Source organism: Mus caroli, unplaced genomic scaffold, assembly GCF_978045245.1.
Source record: "Mus caroli unplaced genomic scaffold, Mus_caroli_1 scaffold_14, whole genome shotgun sequence".
In the NCBI taxonomy this organism is placed as follows: Eukaryota; Metazoa; Chordata; class Mammalia; order Rodentia; family Muridae; genus Mus; species Mus caroli.
In genome coordinates, this window is record NW_028227269.1 from 96,490,681 (window position 1) to 96,509,129 (window position 18,449).

Consider the following 18,449-nt stretch of genomic DNA (forward strand, 5'->3'; position numbering starts at 1 on the left):
ACCAGGATCTCCATCACTGGTCTTGTGGATTTTCAGCTTTTTGGAGTCAAAGAATTATACCATCAGCATCCTGGATCTGAAACCTTTGAATTGGACTAAGTTCTCTAAAGGCATCCCTTGAGCTTCCAAGCAAGTAGCCTGCCAAGTAACTTCTTGGGCCTATGACTACAGAAGCCAATTCTCTGGTCCCATGTCTATACGCATATGATCTTCTTTCTGCCTCTCTGAAGCCCTCAACTGATACAATTCTCAGTAAGAATGACAATTCTCTTTCATGCTGTTTGTTTCATCACCTATAATTTTCTTGATTTCACCAGTGTAGAAGAGCATAGACCTCATGAGTGGATATTAAAACAGAAATGCATGCCTCTAAAACATGCACTCATAAGAAGTTGACTGTCCACACTATAAACCAAATTTAAAAGCTTCCCAAAAGCTGAGCCTCACAGAGACTCTGAGTAGAAAGTTCCTCCCAGGCAGGTTAAGGCCATCTCCCTGTGGAGGAGATTTCCAGGCAAACAAGCAATGATGAAGAGAACTCTATGAGAGGCGAGATACACCAACACTGACTTGGGTTTAACCAGAGCAAGCATGGCAATGAGAGCAAACAGCGAACAGATTATTTTCTTGCCTCTTGTGAAGAATGGGTGGTGCTCAAAAGGAAAGTGAGATGCTGGACGAGCTTCCTGTCTGAACTACCTGGAGTGGCTACGAGCTCACAGTTAGTATATAAGGCTGACAGGTTACACTCGTCATTTTAAGGCAGACATTGAAGAGGTGATGTCAGCTAAAATTGTGTGGTGGAGAAAGATGGAAAAGGGAGATGTCATCATTCCTAATCAGGTCTATGCATACTGCCTAATGACTGGAACACTGAGGACATTATAGGCTGTTATAGTTATAAAGTAACCCCAAAGGAAAAAACTCCCAGAACCTGAGTATCAGAAAACATAAAGATAAATATATAAAATAAGGCAGGCACCACTGAGGGAAAGCAGCAATGAGAGTTGATCTGAGGATCGGCCACAAAGAGCAGGTCAAGAGTCAGCTCTAAGGGGGCACCAGGGTTCTAGGTAATGAGACTATCCTAGGAAGATAGGGACACAGGAAGTGGAATTCTTTGCAAGTGAAACAGGAAGAAAGAAAAGAGACCAGAGCTTCCACCTGCTCAGTGGAAAGTCGAGAAACAACCCCTAAAATGGAAAATTCTAGAAGTGGCCATACCGGTTTGATATTTAAAGCCACACAGATGTATAATAAAAACACCAGACAAAAGGGATGGAAACAATTTTCTTGGAACAATTAAAAAAAAAAACTGGAGAGGGGCAAAGGGTCTCTTCCCCCCACACCCAACTTTGCAGAACATCTTCATACCACTATATATATAATTCTACCAAGATGTGCAATCTTTAAAACAGTATCTGAATGCAACAAAACCATCCAACTTCAACTGACCAATCCCTGCATTCTACTCCTGCCTTGACATTGGTTTCCTTCACTGAATGCTCTCTGGCTTTCCATTCTGAAGTCTTCACCATGCTTTGCTCCTTACTGAGAGCAGCCACAACAGCTGTATTCACCTGACCGAGCAGGGAGAACCTGGTCCCTACTCTGTCTACCCATTCCTCAGTAGGACCTGCAAAGGAAGAGGATATTAGTAAAAACATGAGTACCTATGGTTGTGATGACCGTCCCGGCAAAGAAGAAGGCACTTCCAAGGTCCCAGTGACTGCTGCTGTTGGAAGAGTTTCCTACCGGGCTGACTCCCGCATTATCAGCATCGAGTGCATGCTGCAAAGAGAGGGGAAAGCACAAAAATGGGTTAGAAGGATATTTTTAATCTTCCAATAAATCACTATACTGCTCAGGAACCTGCAATGGTCTAGATGCCACCTGTAAAGCAGAAGAAGGCACACACTCATCCTCACGCACACCGACTACGTTTATATTACATTGCTGAAATATTATCGGGGGCAAGGATATGCAGGTGTCACAGGGCACCCATGAAGGGCAGTGAACAGCCTGAGGGATCAGTTCTCTCCTTCCAGCCTGCAGGTTCTGATAAGGGAGTTCAGATCTTCAGGGTTGGCAGGAAACCCCTTTTACCCAAAAAACACCTCACCAGTCCTGATCTCTGTTTTCAATCAGCCTGAATGACTCCTCCCTCGGGGACCACTGGGATCCCATCCCACACTCTTCCCAATACAGCCACTATATTGTTCCCAGTGGTGACCCAGTCCCATATCAGCGACTGAAATGTCTCCACTCCATGGAGAACTCTCTCACCCTTTTGTGCTTTTGATCGCACTCTCTTGCATACTATGCCCATCCTTCAGGGGCCTTTCCTGGGCCAGCCTTGTCATTCTGCTTCAGGTAGGGTGCAGGAGTTGCTATTGTGAATCTAAGGCACATGCAGCCCACAGTTGTGAGATGTAATGATAAGAGCTGGGGGCTTCATGAAAGAGATGACCCAGACATGAGCTGCTTAGAAAGATTGAGCCTCCATAGTCTGGGCAAAGTTGGAAATACCCAATGTAGAGAGGGCATGGCAGAAATGATGAAATATGGTTCTATTTGTTCTTAATATTCCTGTTTAAGCTTGGTTCAAACAGGCACATAGTGGTTGTCGCAAATCAGAGGACAACAGGAAAGTCCTCATTCTCTTTCAAATGGATGCCTATTGAGATCACTCAAGCCTTCTAGGGCAGGGATAAATGACCTGACCTATAAACTGCCACACAGTGAATATTTTATTTATCCTTTTAGGTTACATAGAATTTCTGATGCCTGGTTTTGTTTTTTTTTTTTATTTCTGTTCTTTTAGAAATAGCTGCTTCAATATGCAAAAATATCTTTTCTATTTCAGAGGTGATACAAAAACAAGCTGTAGAATAGATTTTGCATGCAAATAAGACTGGCGAGGGGACAGGACAATGATATTTTCTATTTAAGTCTTTAGTCTAATCCTCCTTGCCTGTAGGAGTATGAAGTGTTATGATTGAGCTACCTATAGTTTCTAACATAAACTCTAGCACCCCAGAATTTAACATCAGCTGCAAGGGATGTGTAGATATTTTTGCCGATGGTTTGAATCAACATTGAGTAACAGGATTACTCATTAACCCAGAGCTACATTCTGATCTACTCTGAGTCTGTACATATATGTGTGGGGGTGCATGTATGGGTGTGCATGTATGTGCAGGGGGCAAATGTCAACAATGGGTGTCTTCCTCTGTCATCTGCCAGCTTATTTTCTGAGACAAGATCTCTCAGCTAGCCTGGCACCCACCAACTGTCTAGACTGGCTGGCTAGCCAGCTCTGCAATCCCCCTGCCTCCCCTTCCCCAGCACTGACCTCACATCTGCTTGCCATCCCAGCTGCCCTTTGTATGGATGCCGTGGTCCTCACCCTTGCACGGGAAGCACTCTGCCAGCTCAGCCATCTCTAGGCCTCCACTCTGCTCTTGAGGGAGGCCGGTGAGGATTCACTTTCATTGTGCTGTGTGAGAGCCACCCCAACCATGTCACAAACCTAGGTTTATATCTTCATTATCTACCCAACTCTGATATGGCTCCACCCTCCCATCATACTTCCAGGGCAGCTCTAGGCTTCAGTCACTTGGGCATCAAATCACACCAAGAATACCTAATAATTTATATCTTCCATTAAAACTTGAAAGAGAGAGAGTTTAGGTTCAGTCAACTCTCACTGCGCTGAGAATTTCACACAAACATCATAAATAAACCCAGCGCCGCACATAGAATACAGGTTTACAAGAAAGACAAGCCGGAATGATTAGTGCTTCGCCAAAAAGATCTGAAGTAAGATGCCTTTTCGAGTTTCATTTTCTTGAATAGTGCAAGTAATAAATATTTAATGTTTTAGCATGTAACCCTCAAAGGGAGTGTTTATCAACTGAAAGGGGAGGATACTAACACTCAGTAAGCACCTGCACGGAGCCAGGTACTTTAGAAGTACCACTAACTACAGTTTATCCTTTCCCCAAACCCCAAGGAGGTGGTATCATTCCCACGTGAGCGATGCTGCGACAGGCATGGGAAAGTTGAATAACACATGTGAAGCCTCAAAGCCAGAAAGTAGAGACTCAAATCCCGTCTAGCCCAAAGTGGATACTTTTGCTCGATTCTCTACACATAATACCCAGAATGCACTCCACTTCTTCTGCTTCTATCCTTGTATCCCCGTTAAGATGAAGGATGCCCATTGTCCTAGGGTGCAGGCAGGACCAACTGGACAAAGATCATTTCTAACTAGACTGCTCCCTTGAACATGCATGTATGTGGAGACCCCAAGCTTCATTCGGCTGTTAGAAATTATGATAGTTTAACTATTCTACATCAAAACAAAGCTGGAATCTGGGGAGATGGCTCAGTCAATAGAACATTTACCTCAAAAGCATGAGGAGTTCACTTTGATCCCCAAAACCAACGTAAAAATGCCAGGCATGGTGGTTCAGGTTTGTAATCCCAGCACTGGGGAGGTAAGAGACAGGAGCCTCCTAGGGCTCTCATAGCTGCCAGTCTACGCCAAATGATGAGTAGACCAATGGCAAACTCTGTCTCCGAGGAAGCAAGTGAAGCCCTTGAAGATAGAATCCTAGGTTGTCTTCTGGTCTCCATATGAACTCCAGAACACACAGGTGCGTACACACACACACACATTGAATGAATGAATGAATGAATGAATGAATTTACATTAAAATGGTAGAAATTATTTATTTGGTTCTATGGAAGGAAGAGAGTGAAAAGAAGAACCAGGAGTTATTATCCTAGCCTTTAATCCCAGCATTTGGGAGGCAGAGGCAGGTAGATCTCTGTTAGTTTGAAGGCCACTGTTCTACAAAGCAAGTTCTAGGACAGCCAAGGCTACACAGAAAAACCTGCCTCAAAAAAGCAAACCAAAACAACAAATAGATATATAAAAATAAAATGTTCAGAAAACCTGGCTATAACTGTTATTATTTGAATTTTGAGGGTCAGTTTTTATAAGGTAACTGATAAAAGCACTATGTTTTTTTGAAGTACCAAGTAATGTGTTTAGTAAATATTATACATTGTGTAATGTTCAGATACTGTAAATAATTAGCATTTACTTATAGTGAAACTACTCAGTTATTTAAAATGTATCTAATTTTTAAAAATTATATACAGTAGAAACATTCTTTTAACTAAATAACAGTAATTCTAAATGAGTCTGTAGTTTTATTTAACATTAATTAGTATTTAAAATTAACTTTGTTTTTAAAGTACTATTTAATGATTTTAATGGCTTGAGCTCAAAACATTTTGTAGTTAAATTAATTTCTTTGATGTTTCCATTATCTTTGTGTTCATGGCACAGAAGTTAAGCAAAGCTGGGTATGGACTATGCACCTTTAATCCCAGAATTTGGGAAACTGGGGCAGGAAGATCAGGAGTTCACGGCTACATACAGTGTTCTAGGACAACCTGAGCTTCATGAATTATCTCAAGACACAAAAAGGGGGTGGAGATTAGCAAGCAGCCGGGATATCATGAAAATTTGAGCATATTATGGGTAATGTAATGATTTAGCTGAACTGTGTACAGCTGCATTTCAAAGATGTTATTTGGGACTGGGAAGATGGCTCCAAGGTAAAGCACTTACCTAACTGTCATTAGCTCTAGCTAGGTTCAATCTTCAGCATTTCAAAAAAAACTTCAGGTTGTTATATGGTGGAAATTCAACTGGCATTAGCATCAATTTGAGTCACACTCTGGCTCAGTGAGCATCATCTCTTCACCTACAAAGGCAACCACTATCAAGTTCACAGAGCTCTTATGAGTAGACAGGTTACAGGTTATGGAAAGATAACAGAGGATTGGTAAGTGAGGTATTGATAGATGAGAGATAGGCACCTTGTAGGTAATGGGTAGATGACAGATATATTATTGATAGATGATTCATAGAAAAATAGATACATAGATAAGTGTATACATGCATACATACATGATAGATAGATAGATAGATAGATAGATAGATAGATAGATAGATAGATAGATGATAGATAGATAGATAGATAGATAGATAGATAGATAGATAGATAGATAGATATTACATATAAGAAGACATTACACTATACTCTAATTCTACCACTTGTTAAATCTCTCATTTGACCCTTGAGTTAGAATTTCTAGCACCAAGCCAGCTGCCTAGTAAATGATTCAATGACTCGAGAGGGACCGCTAGAGCGAGTGCTTAATTGAATAAACAAGCTAAGGTAATAGACGATCTTTCCAGAGGTGGGTTAGGAAAACATTTCTACTTCTTAATATATGAGATAATCATAAAAATAACAACCACCATTCCACTAACACGTGTGTGGGCATGTAAAGTGATCTTTTAACAGAAAAGAGGGGGATACAAAGACAAGAGGGTAACTACTGACTTGGAAGAAGGTAGCATCTAAAAACATCTGTACCTTACTTTCTATCTCCCTCCACCCTTACACCGGACATCATGCATTCAGACCGCTCTGAAAGTATAAGGGAGAGAAGCTTTAGCCTCACAGAATACGCCTACTGGGAGGGATACATGAACAGGGGAGGAAGAGGTGACCCTTCCATTCAGGACACCCAGCCAGGCTCCTCTGTTAAGATGCTGGGCTGTGTAAATCACACTTCCATACAGCGCAAGATGTCATCATGAGTGTTAGCGAGGCACGGGGATAAGCAATGGCCCACGGGGGACCAATAACTGTCGGGGGCTTTTCTCCTATGATCTGTGTGCTGGGTGAGATCATCTGTTTCTCTCTTTCCTCGTGAGGCATCATGAAGACAAACAACCCAAGACACATAATCATCTGCTTCTCTCAGATTAGCTGAAGAAACCAACAGATTTGTGCCACACACATGGACACAGATAGCTAGGATGTATTGTCGAAACCAGGATATTTCCAGAATGAAGACTGGATCTGTTTAAAAAGAAAAAATTAAGTTGGAGCCACAGCTCAGTATAACCCAGCTCACAGACATTTTGCTAATAGCTTATATACCATAGAACAAAAGGAAAGGGTGATATCTGAGGGAACGCCCATAGCTCTGGGTCAAAGGTTCTTCATTCCTACAGGGCACCGTCAGCAAAGGACCTGATGAACTGGGTATTAGTCAAGGGTGAGGTGATATGGTATGTGAGTATGGAGGGTGGCATCTTATGCATACTTAATGTGAGCGTGTGTTCAGCTGTGAATGGACGGAAGGCAAGCCATGAGCTCTGTGAGAAAGGCTCTGCAATCCACATGCCTTCCAGTCCCCAAACACTCTCAGTGGTGCAAAACCCCCACAGTGGGGTGGTAACTCGCCCACACTCTTTCAGGAGAGAGGACAGATGAGCCTCAGGTGAGAAAGCAGAAAGACGATATTGTTTGCAACAATCTTTCCTCCTTTCTCCTGCTTCCAAAGTACTTAGCCCATAAATATTTCATTGACTCGGCGGGGAGTACGCTGGGTTGGGGTTTGGGAAGCAGCGGAGCTTAGCTGCTTCAGAATATCAAACAACAGTGAGAGGGGAGGAAGTTTGGAGCCCTACTCAACTAGACACACTGCGAGGGGCCAGAGGCCATGGGGCCTCAGTACAGACAGGTAGAGAGTATGTTGGATATCACTGCACAAATACAAATAAAGCCACAAATATTTGGACTGTGCAGAGTCACCCAGCTTTCTGAACCTGTTTTCCCACCTCTAAAATGAGGAAAGGCCATCTCTCTCTTGCCAAGGTGCTATGAAGGCTTTTGGAAAATGTATGCCACAGTTCAGCTAGAGAATTCTCATTCTCTATTAATAATGATAATAGGAATCACTTTTGAACTCCTATAAATGCACTTATTAACCCAGCCCTCACAAGGACTGACAGCCCTCACTGCAGTCCCCAGGGGACATAAGAGGCCGAGAATAATGAGATACTTGGGTCACAGCACGAATCTACTGGATGGCGAATCTACCCAATGATGCCATTAAATCCTCCGTAAGAAGATCAGTGATCCAAACTCTGGGAAGATAGATCTGTCCATCCTGAGTTTGGGGGTTTTGTTTGTTTGTTTGTTTGGTTTTGTTTTTCACTATCTCAGATACTCAGTTCACCACATCTCTCTGTCCTACCAAGGCTGAGACATCTCAATTGCTTTGTGAGAGAATCAGGAAAATGGAAAGGAAGCTTTGGTGTCCTCCCACCCAGGCAGAGGGTCAGTAAAACACCAGGCCTGTGCTGGCCCGGGAGGGTTTGCCAGAATCCAGAGGCCACCTAACTACACCATTTCCGAATCCTCAGCAACAGCACCTCCCAGGCTTCCCTGCAAAGAGACATCCTCAGAAAGACAAAGGGCGAAGTGCCTCCAGGGCTAGGGTGAACATCACCATGTCACCATGGTGTTTGTTTCCTGCAGCTTTGAATATTCAGTTATGTGCAAATATTAGCCTTTCCTGGGATCCCGAGAGGCAGGTAACAGGCTTTCATCAGAACTTTATATCCTGGCCATAAATCTAAAGTAAAAGCCACCTGCAGAAGGGACAGGTGAGCAGAGGCTCTATTTATAGAATTGGAGGCACAAGCCAGCATGCACATCCCTAACCCACGGTCTAAGGCAACCTAGACTTTCTCATGACCCCAAGTAAATCCTTTGAACAATGGAGGAGTGGGCTCTAAAACGCAATTCATTAACAGCTGACTAGAATAACTAGTTTAGCCAAATATTGTCATAGTTAAATTCTTTCTAAGTTTTGCTATACGATATAATAAAACTTCTCCCCTACCTGATTGTGTAGAATAAAATAAGTCACAATGAATGCACTAAGAACATGAAGAAAACAAGAATATATGTGTTGACATTGATATGATCAATAAACTCCCAGACTAGGTAAACGTTAGCCTCTCATCTCAGTTTGGACTCAGCCTCTGTGAACTGAATTACAAATCTTCTAAGTTATGTTGAAAATCACCCTGATCCTGAGGACAATAGCTGATGAATGCTCCATGGTTTCTATGATTCTAGACTATTTCTTTGAAGAAAAAGTCTATCCAATTGCTATGATAAAGGTGGTGGGGGGGGATCAGTAGGTAGACAGACAGACAGACAAGGTGGCTCAGCAGATTAAGGGCACATGCTGCTAAACATGACTGCCTGCATCTGACCCCTGGAGTCGACATAGTGGAAAGACAAGAGCTGAGTCTTACAAGTTGTCCTCTGCCGTCCACATAGGCCCTGTGAAATGCATACCCCCACCCCTTCCACAAATACTCATTAAAGAAACAAATGTAATTAGGGTCGTAATAAAAATAGATTAAAGAAAGAATAAAATCGCTTACTAGTCTAGAAAAGCAGTCACAGAAGTTGCAGTACATTGCAGTGTGAACTTACAGAAAGTATTAGAGAGAGTCTGAACGTGATAGATGATTAAGATGCTGCTAAAAGGGCTCCCTTGGTTTCACTGTACTTGACTCCATTGGCTTGACCCCTTATTGTTCAACTTTAGCCCCAAATTCATGTTATGCCCCAAGCCCAGTAAAGGATGAGTCCACACATACTACCGGCATATCTCTGATAAGTACAGTTTGATTAAGGTGGGAAAAAGGAAGTTGGGACAATCAGAGACCCTCAGAAGAAAGTTCTAGAATCCTTTTAAAAGTAACACTAGTCGCCAGCATTTGCAATATGCTAGACTCATTGGTTCTCACCAAAATCCTGGATCACAGGTGGAACTATTCTCAATGAGGATATTCTCAAATGAGATAACAAAAAACCAGAAGTGGTTTGTTCGGCTTATAGTAATTGATAAGAGGCAGACCGAAGCTTAAAGCCTTTAGCGTTAGCCTTCTCCTGTCTTCTGCTCTTTCACTGTCCACAATGACACAGACGACTCAGAACTTACATGACTGCCCCCATTTTAAAGGAGTCTAAAGGCAACCTTCACTTGCTCAGTGATCATCCTGAACCCACATGGTTTTCAACTCCTCTCCCCAATTCCATTAAGTGAAAATAAATGTTCTCAGTGCAGTCTGAAAAGCTAGTCTTAATGGTAGTGCTTGTCCCCCAACCCCACCCCGGCTTTTAAACAGATCACACAGGCCTAGTCCTAACACCTGTGTTCAGACACAAAGCCACACTGCTGTAGAAGCTGGCTAGCAACCAATCATTGCTGTCTACACTAGACTCACGGGTATGTGACCCCTGCCATCTCAGGGGTCCTGAAAGCCAAATATATATATATGGTTTCTGGAGCCACACAGTCTTGTCTGCATCTCAGTTCTGCCTTTGACCAAAGCCTGAGCAACTCTCTATCCCCCGGTTGCTTACCTCTGAGGAGGGTCATGGAGAGTAGACAAGGCACACTCCCACAACTGTGGAGCAGCAAGCACTCTGCCTACGGGAGCTGACCGTATGGTCTGTACCTGCTGAAGGCTCTTAGGGGGCAGGAAGTATCTGCCTCACACTCTCACTTCATACATTTTTCTAGAATTGCTAAAGCCTAATATGGTACCAGCTTCATGCCAACTAGTCAATTATTAGTTATCAAATGAATAGTGTGGGTTAGAAAGAAGAGCTGTACAAACCACCATCAAGAATCCATGATTCCACAACATATACAGCAACTCTTTAAACAAAGCCAACACGGGCACATCTGGGTAGAAGTGCAGACTCGCTAGCATTTATTTCTGGGTTCCGGCATTGTTTCTCTGAGAGTGTTGGGGTTTTGTTTTTCGAGCACCGAATCCTTGTTTGCTAATTCATTTCCCAAGGCCTTGCCAATTTCCATTAGCTCTTTAATGTCTGGCTCGATCGCTTGAGATCCTTTCCCCAAAACATTGACAGAGCCCACAGCCCTGGAGGGAGAAGCAATAATAATAACGAAGTGGAAGCCTGCAGAGGCAGGCCACAGGCTGCAGGCCTGATCTTGCACATGCTGAACAATCCTCTGTGTGACTGAGTGGCTGACGAAAGGCCAACCCCTCTCACTGCCAATCACCAGCCAGGAAGAATGATGTCACCCCTCAGAGCTGTGTCCCTGGGCACTAAGAACCTAAAATGTTACTGTCAGAGTTCATCTGCTGACAAGACTGATGGATGAAAAAGAGCCTAGGGGTGGGGGTGGGGGCTCTGGAATCACAGCCTGATGTATGAATATCTCAGAAGCCATGTGTATGGTGGTTTGAAAATGATGGCCCCTGTAGGCTCATAGGGAGTGGCATTGTTAGGATGTATGGCCTAGTTGGCGTTGCTGTGGCCTTATTAGAGGAAATGTGTTACTGGAGGGGTGGGCTTTGAGGTTTCAGATGCTCAAGCCAGGCCCAGTATCACTCGCTCTTCCTGCTGCCTGAGAGGCTCCTTCTCCAGCACCGTGTCTGCTGCATGCCACAGTGCTTCCTGCCATGATGATAGTGAGCTAAGCCACTAACTGTAAGCCAGCCCCGATTGAATGCTTTCTTATAAGAGTTGCCATGGTCATGGTGTCTCTTCATAGCTATAGGAATCCTTAATGAACACACCGTGCTTTCCTTACTATGTTTCCTAAACACATGGAGACACAGGGGACAGCAGAGACCAAGGGGTTCTGTTCACTCACAGCCAGGACAGAAACATCATCAGGAGAAGCAGTGTTCACAACTAGGCCAGAAATGAAGGACTTGTAGTTCCTAGCAACCAAGGAAATTTCTGGAGCCAGCCAGAGACTCAAACTTAGTAGCAAAATGTTTGCCTAGTTTGTTCAAGTCCCTAAATAAAATACCTAGTACAACAAAAATATATAAAATTTTAAGAGAAGAGTTTTTTGGCCAGGCATGGTAGCACATGTTTATAGTCACTGCCCTTGGGAGATGGAGGGCCTTGGTTTCCTTGCTCATCCTCATTTTACTTACAAATACTTACATGATAATATTCATGTCTTGTCTCTCCCTTTATCCATAAATAGAACTTGTTTAAAGCCAGGACACTTTGAAAGAGGTGAATAATAGTCAAGAGGTCCCACAGAAGCACAGAACGGGAATGGTAGGTCATCTGACTTATAAACTCCAAATGTGCAAAGACCTCACTTGTCTGATTCACCACCCAGTCCCCAGGATGCACAAAGACCTCACGTATCTCTGATTCGCCGTCCAATCCCCAGGATCTGGGGTCGCGTCTGGCACACAGTGGACCATCAACACAGTCACTAAGTGGATGAGTCAGTGAGTGGCTGAGGTGTTAGCAGAAGAAAAATGGCAACCCCTACAGCCTTAAAAAACGATCAAGAACCATGCAGTTACCCCACATTTGATTCTGAAGGGAAAGCTGTGTCGCCTCTACCTCATCCCACCTTCAGAACAGCAACTACAGTCATCCGGACCAAACTGTCCACAGCCTAGCATCCAGTTCCCTCATGCAGCTGCCCATGTCGTAAAGTCAATGCTCTTGGACCAAACTGTCCACAGCCTAGCATCCGGTTCCCTCATGCAGCTGCCCACATCGTAAAGTCAATGCTCTTGGACGAAAGCATGGTGGGTCAAACCCAAGAAGCATAATTAATATCAGAAATCAACAGGACAGCCCCAGATCCTTGTCATAGACACTGTGGTCAGGAAGGTTACAAAATAATGAGGGAGGAAGGACATCCTTGCACATGTCCAAGGGCAAGCACCGAGTCTCACATAGCAGCCATTTGTGTGTGAGATATTCCCCATAGTGAGGCGATATATCTCTTGGTCATGTACATATACACCATTGGCCCATTGTGCCCTGCCAAAGCAAGGGACCTAATTAAGAGAGCATGACTCTAAAGTTTAAAGGGCAGGATTTAAATCTCCCTTGAATCTCTTCTCGTCTTGCTGCTACAGAGGTACAAGAACGTTAGTTACCCTGTGTAAAATAGGACGGTGAAAATGGTCACCTATATGGACATGGAAAGAGCCATGTGAAGCCCAGATATTACCGTAATATATATATATATATATATATATATATACATATATACATATATACATATATATATATTATAATATTATATATACTATATCTCACAGTACTAGTACATACATACATACACACACACATACACACACACACACACACACACACACACACACATACACACACACACCCTAGCACTCAATTATACAATTAATACTCAAGAAAAGTGTCAAATAGCATTCATCAAATACTGTTCAAGGTGAAGCACCTAAGACTCCATTTGGAAATGTTTAAAATCTGTAAGAGGTCATAAGGGGGCTGGGAGATGGCTCCGTTGATAAGAGTACCTGCTGTTCTTCCAGAGGACCCAAGTTGGGTACCCAGCAAACACTTACAGACTCACAACCTCCTGTTACTTCAGGTCCAAGGGATCCAAATCCCTCCTTTGTTCCCCTCAAGTAAACACACGCACACACGCACACACACACACACACACACACACACACACACACACACACGCATGAGAAAAAGAAAGCATAAAGTGAAATCCAGTAAGAAAATTCTTGTTTGCCGAGAGCATCCCTGGCCCAGTCATGAAGGCCATGCCAAGAAGCATCAAGCTAGGAATAGACCCTACCACAGACTCCATCATAGTCTGGACCAGGCCCGTGTTGGGCAAATGGAAATTATGGGATTCTTCAGATAGAAAGACTGCCACAAACAGAAGGTGCCAATGTTAAGGTCAAGAGAGTTCTAAGAATGTATGCAACTTATTTTAGGCAGCAGTGAAGTGTGTGTGTCAAAAAAAAAGTTGGCTTTCGGGCAGTAAGGCAGCCTGCTTATCCTTACTCTGCTAGAGTGAGAGCAAGCTACCTCCAAAAATGCTTTCTAATGAGGGCAGAATAAATCCTTGTGACATCCAGGCATTTAGAATAAAAACGTCGATGTCCTCTCTGGTGGGCACCTTATGTAACAAGCAGCCTTCTCCTATAAAATACTGCCCCCTTAGGAACGCGTACCTACCAGAAGAAAGAGCTGCCAAGTGACCACATGGGACCCACTGAGGACATTCAGAGCCACAAAACACCCAACAACACAAACCCTGACAAACGACAGAAACAAATCACCGTCCGCACAGCTGGTTCAGCTTTCCTTCCCCCGTCAGTCACTGCCGCCTCCTCAGGATTTTTATGCTCCCTGGATTGCAGAAGACGGATGTTTTATGGCTTTCACCTAGATTAGTCGGTGCAGACAAGTCTGGTGCAATTGCACTGGGAACAGGAAGATAAGCAATGATGACACCCGAGAGCATCGGGGGTAAAGACATTCTCAGGACCACGTCTGAGAATGTCTTTACCCCGCCTGTTTATTTCACGTCTATGGAAGCTCAAGTTCAAAAACACATGTAAGTTACCTCCCTCCACAGCGAAAGAAACTCAGGAGCACAGTTACCTTGGTTCACTTCATTCAGTCCTTGCAAGTCACCTCGGAGAAGCAAGACCGACCGTTGGTCAGGTCAGGGACAGCGGTTTCTGCGTGACAAGAGCATTCAGGTTCTCTCCAGACATTTATCACCTTCGGTATTCTCTGGAATCCCTGTGAAGACTGACTACTCCCTTGACAACGAGGAGGAGTCTGAGGTTCAGTGGGTAAACGGGCAAATCCACCCACTTCTAACCCTCCTACCCTTTGCCCTCCTTTGCACTATACATGATGTTCTAAGATCTCCCTATTGGTCTTCCAACTTCTCATTTCTCCAACTCATCTTCTTTGGGAAAAGATTGGTTTTCCTAGCTACTGTGTCATCACTTCCTATAGTATAAAATCCAAACTCCTCTGCAAATCTGAGAGGGGTCAATCCAGATTACCCCATTTTCCCTAACTCGTCTCCCCTCGCCTCTTCCCATCCATTTCAGTTCAAACAGCTGACCACTGTGGCGCTCTCTCCAGCCACTGAGATGTTCTTCAGTGTCTAACCTATGGTCTACCTAATGAGCCTCCCCATTGGTGGAAGGCATGAGATAATGCCAGAAAACTGCCTGGCAACAAACCTCTGTATCTCTCACTTACTACCCAGGTAACCCTGAGCATAGAACTCCCCCCTCACCCCCTGTCCTGTCTCCTCATCTGTGTGTGAGCACCAAAGATAGCCTTGTGGGATGACAGTTGTGTGGGTGAGGGGAGGTAAATACCCGTAAATCATGCCTAGATATATGATTCCCTAGCCACTCTGGGAACATTTTTCAAATAGCTCCAATCCAGAGAATCCAAATTATTGATTACATACTTCTGCCTCTATGGTTTTCCAATGTATTTGTCATTAAACTAGACTATCCCTGATGAGGAATTATTAAGGTATTTAGTGGTCTTCCTGGCCTCTAGCCATTAGATATCTATAATACCTCTGCTGTGTGGTAACCAAAAATGTTGCCACGTACAGTTAAATGTTACCACAGAGGCATCCCCCTCCTCCGTGCCTCCTTCGGGAAACACTGCTTTAGCTTAGGGATACAGCCCAGTGCTGGAGCATTTATCTGCCATGTGGTGGATCCTGGGTTCGATCTATCAGTTCCAATACTGCCCCATAAAGGAACAACTGCTTGAAGTTCCAAGAGAGAAACACAGATGCACCCATCACTAGCCACCTCTGATCACTCATTGTGCACCACAGTCTAAACCCTGCCTGATGGATTCTTGCTTTTAGCCTTCTAGCACTCAAAGGGCAGATTTTATATTTTGCTGACAATAAAAATTAGAGCACAGGGAGGCTAGGGACTTACTGAAGTTGTGTCTCATCCTGTCTAACTCCAGCACCTAACTCATAACCTGTTTGCAGAGGAGTTTTGTAGCAACTCCAAGACTAAGTGTATAGATGGACGTGTGTGTTGATGGAGTGAGGGATGAGCCATGTCCTTCATCACGGCTGATGGTTTCTGCCTCCAGAGGACAGTGAACTGTCAGTCTCTCAGGGGTCCCACGCTATCGAGGTGATTCAATTTATCATAAAATCCACCCCCAGCTTTGGTTCTTCCAAGCTATCTGGGCATTTTTGTCAGAATGGTGCTGTTTTGAGAATTCTATATTTGATCTCAGTAATCCAAACCACACCTTCTATCCTTGTTTCATGACAGTGTCATGCACTCTGACCAGGAAATCTAATTTTTCTCTCCACTGGTCACTCCTTCCGGACTATAGTGAGATGCAACAATATTGTTTTTCCAACAGATCACAATTCACAGAAAACCACTTGTTAGAAGCCCTGTCCCCGGTGCTGTGCGGAGACAGTGTACAGCACTATCCACAAGCATGAATGCTTGTGTGCACATGAAGCATCAACACTTGAAAGACAAATGCAATCCCCTGATGCTTGATTGGCACCTACGTAGTGATTTAAACTACTTAACATGTATCCTGATAAAGACTGCACATAGACATGAGAATAAACACTAAGTCATAGTACACAGATATCAGAAAATATCCCAGGTCTAAGTAATACTCAGTGAGTGCACAGAGAAGAAACAGAAAATACTTTCTGTTAGATGCAAGGGACTGCATTAGGTTTTTTTTCTTTCTAAATGATGGGAAGATTGAATGCAGGCAGGTATTTGATGGAGAGAATCAAGTTCACCATAGAACAACTGTGGGTTCAATGGGTGAGGCAGGTTAATACCCATGACTTTGAGTCCCAGATGACTCTGACACTTTAGAGCTTAGGAAGTTACTCTGTCTCTTTTAGAATGTGTCTCTTCATTTGGCAAGTGAGGATAATAACTTAGAATACTGTGCCTCATCACCATGAAAAGTACCTGAGGGAGTTACCTTAAAAGAAAAAAAAAATGTTATTTTGGCCACAGTGTGGGGGTTTTCAGCCCTGGTTGCATGGTCCCACTACTGGGAGCAGAACAGCATGAAAAGAGCCATGTAGTGAAACAAAGCTACTCATCTTATGGTTGCTAGGAAACTGGAAGGCAAGACATTAAGAGCTCGCCTAGACAAGCAGACCTCCCTCAACCTGCTCCTTCCAACTAGTTCTTGCCCCTTAGTTTCCACCACCTCCCGATAATGCCATCAAGGTATGAATCTATCAATGGAGCCAGCCACTGATGAGATCGGGTCCTCACTGTGCAGTCACTCTGAAAAGAAGCTCTCCGGGCGTCAACCACACCTTCAGTTGTTGAGACTCTGAGGAATCACCACCTAAGCCAAGGCACACATCATTCAGAAGACTGAATGATGTAATGCATGCAAAATGCCCACTTGTCTACAGCACCTTGTCGATGATGATTACGCCATCTTAGGTGTGTACACACCTCATGCAACAGAGGATCCGTAGAGGTAAACAAACCACAGCCCAGTCTCACTCATACACAGAATGTAAAAGTTGGTCTCAGGGGTGGGAGAATAGCTTGCTTGGTAAAATGAGTTCCACACCCAGAATCCATGAAAAAAAAAAAAAAAACAAGAAAACAAACAAATCAGGCAAGGTGGTATACACTTGTCATCTCAGCCCTGAGGGGCAGAGATAAGAAAAATCCCTGGACTCACTGGCCAGCCAGCCACGCCCTCTTGGCTAGTTCCAGTCTAGTGAAAGAGCTCAACAACCAACAAGGTATATGGCTCCTGAAAAATGACAACAAATGTTGACCTCTGGCTTCTAAATGTATGTGCATGAATGCACACAAGCATATATATGCACACACAGAAATCACACACCCATACACGCACACGCACACACACACACACACAAAAGTTGATCCCATAGAAATTGAACTAAATAGTTATGAACTCTGTTGAACTGTGGTAGCTATCTGGCTTGGGAAGTGAGAAAGGAATGTTGTGAGGAGAATGCTTGACCAAGAGTTCTAGTGAGACAGGAAAAGAATTTCCCAGCATTGTAATACACTAGAGCAAGACTACATAAGGACTGTGACACTGGTAGAAAGCTAGAAGAAAGAATTTGGAGGCTGGTGAGATGGCTCAGTAGGTAGGGTTATTTGTAGTCAAGCCCAATAATCTTCCCAGAACACGATGTGAAGGAGAAAAATTACCCTTGTGGCTTGTCCTATGATTGCCACAAGTGCACTGGGGCACACACAACCACCACCATGGCACACACATTAAGTAAGCAATGTAAAATAATTTTGAATGTTTCCCTCATAAAGAATAACAAATATTTAAGAAGATAAATACATTTACCCAGATTTGAACATTCTGCAAAATATTGTTGGGTAGCCTATATACGGTTTTATAGACTAATTAAAGTAAATTCATATAAAAAGAAAACAAAATAAAACTGAGTGAGTTCTGTAAAGTCCCAGGCTAACGGCATCACCAGAATGAGGGCCCACATGTTCTTCCACACTTCATTTGTGCCTCTGAGTCCTTTCATGGAGTAGAGAGTCAAAGTCTGGGCAATAAAACAATGCTTAATTATTGGCCAGTGTCTGAATAAGCTCTGCTATCTTAAGGTATCAGCAATGTTTCAGATGTGCTTTGATATTTCCCAAAGTATTTAGCTATGAGGAAATAATCAGA

At 43.5% G+C, this 18,449-nt stretch overlaps 1 protein-coding gene across 3 annotated transcripts in view; it reads right to left on the reverse strand.

Moving 5' to 3' along the window:
* Window positions 1–18,449, reverse strand: part of Kcnk10 (potassium two pore domain channel subfamily K member 10) — a 136,020-nt gene that overhangs the window by 53,728 nt on the left and 63,843 nt on the right. For all 3 annotated transcript variants that reach the window (XM_085830607.1, XM_085830606.1, XM_021179327.3), the window contains exon 3: window positions 1,674–1,791. In XM_085830607.1, coding sequence (XP_085686733.1) covers window positions 1,674–1,791 — 118 coding nt within the window. The remainder of the gene's footprint in view (window positions 1–1,673; window positions 1,792–18,449) is intronic.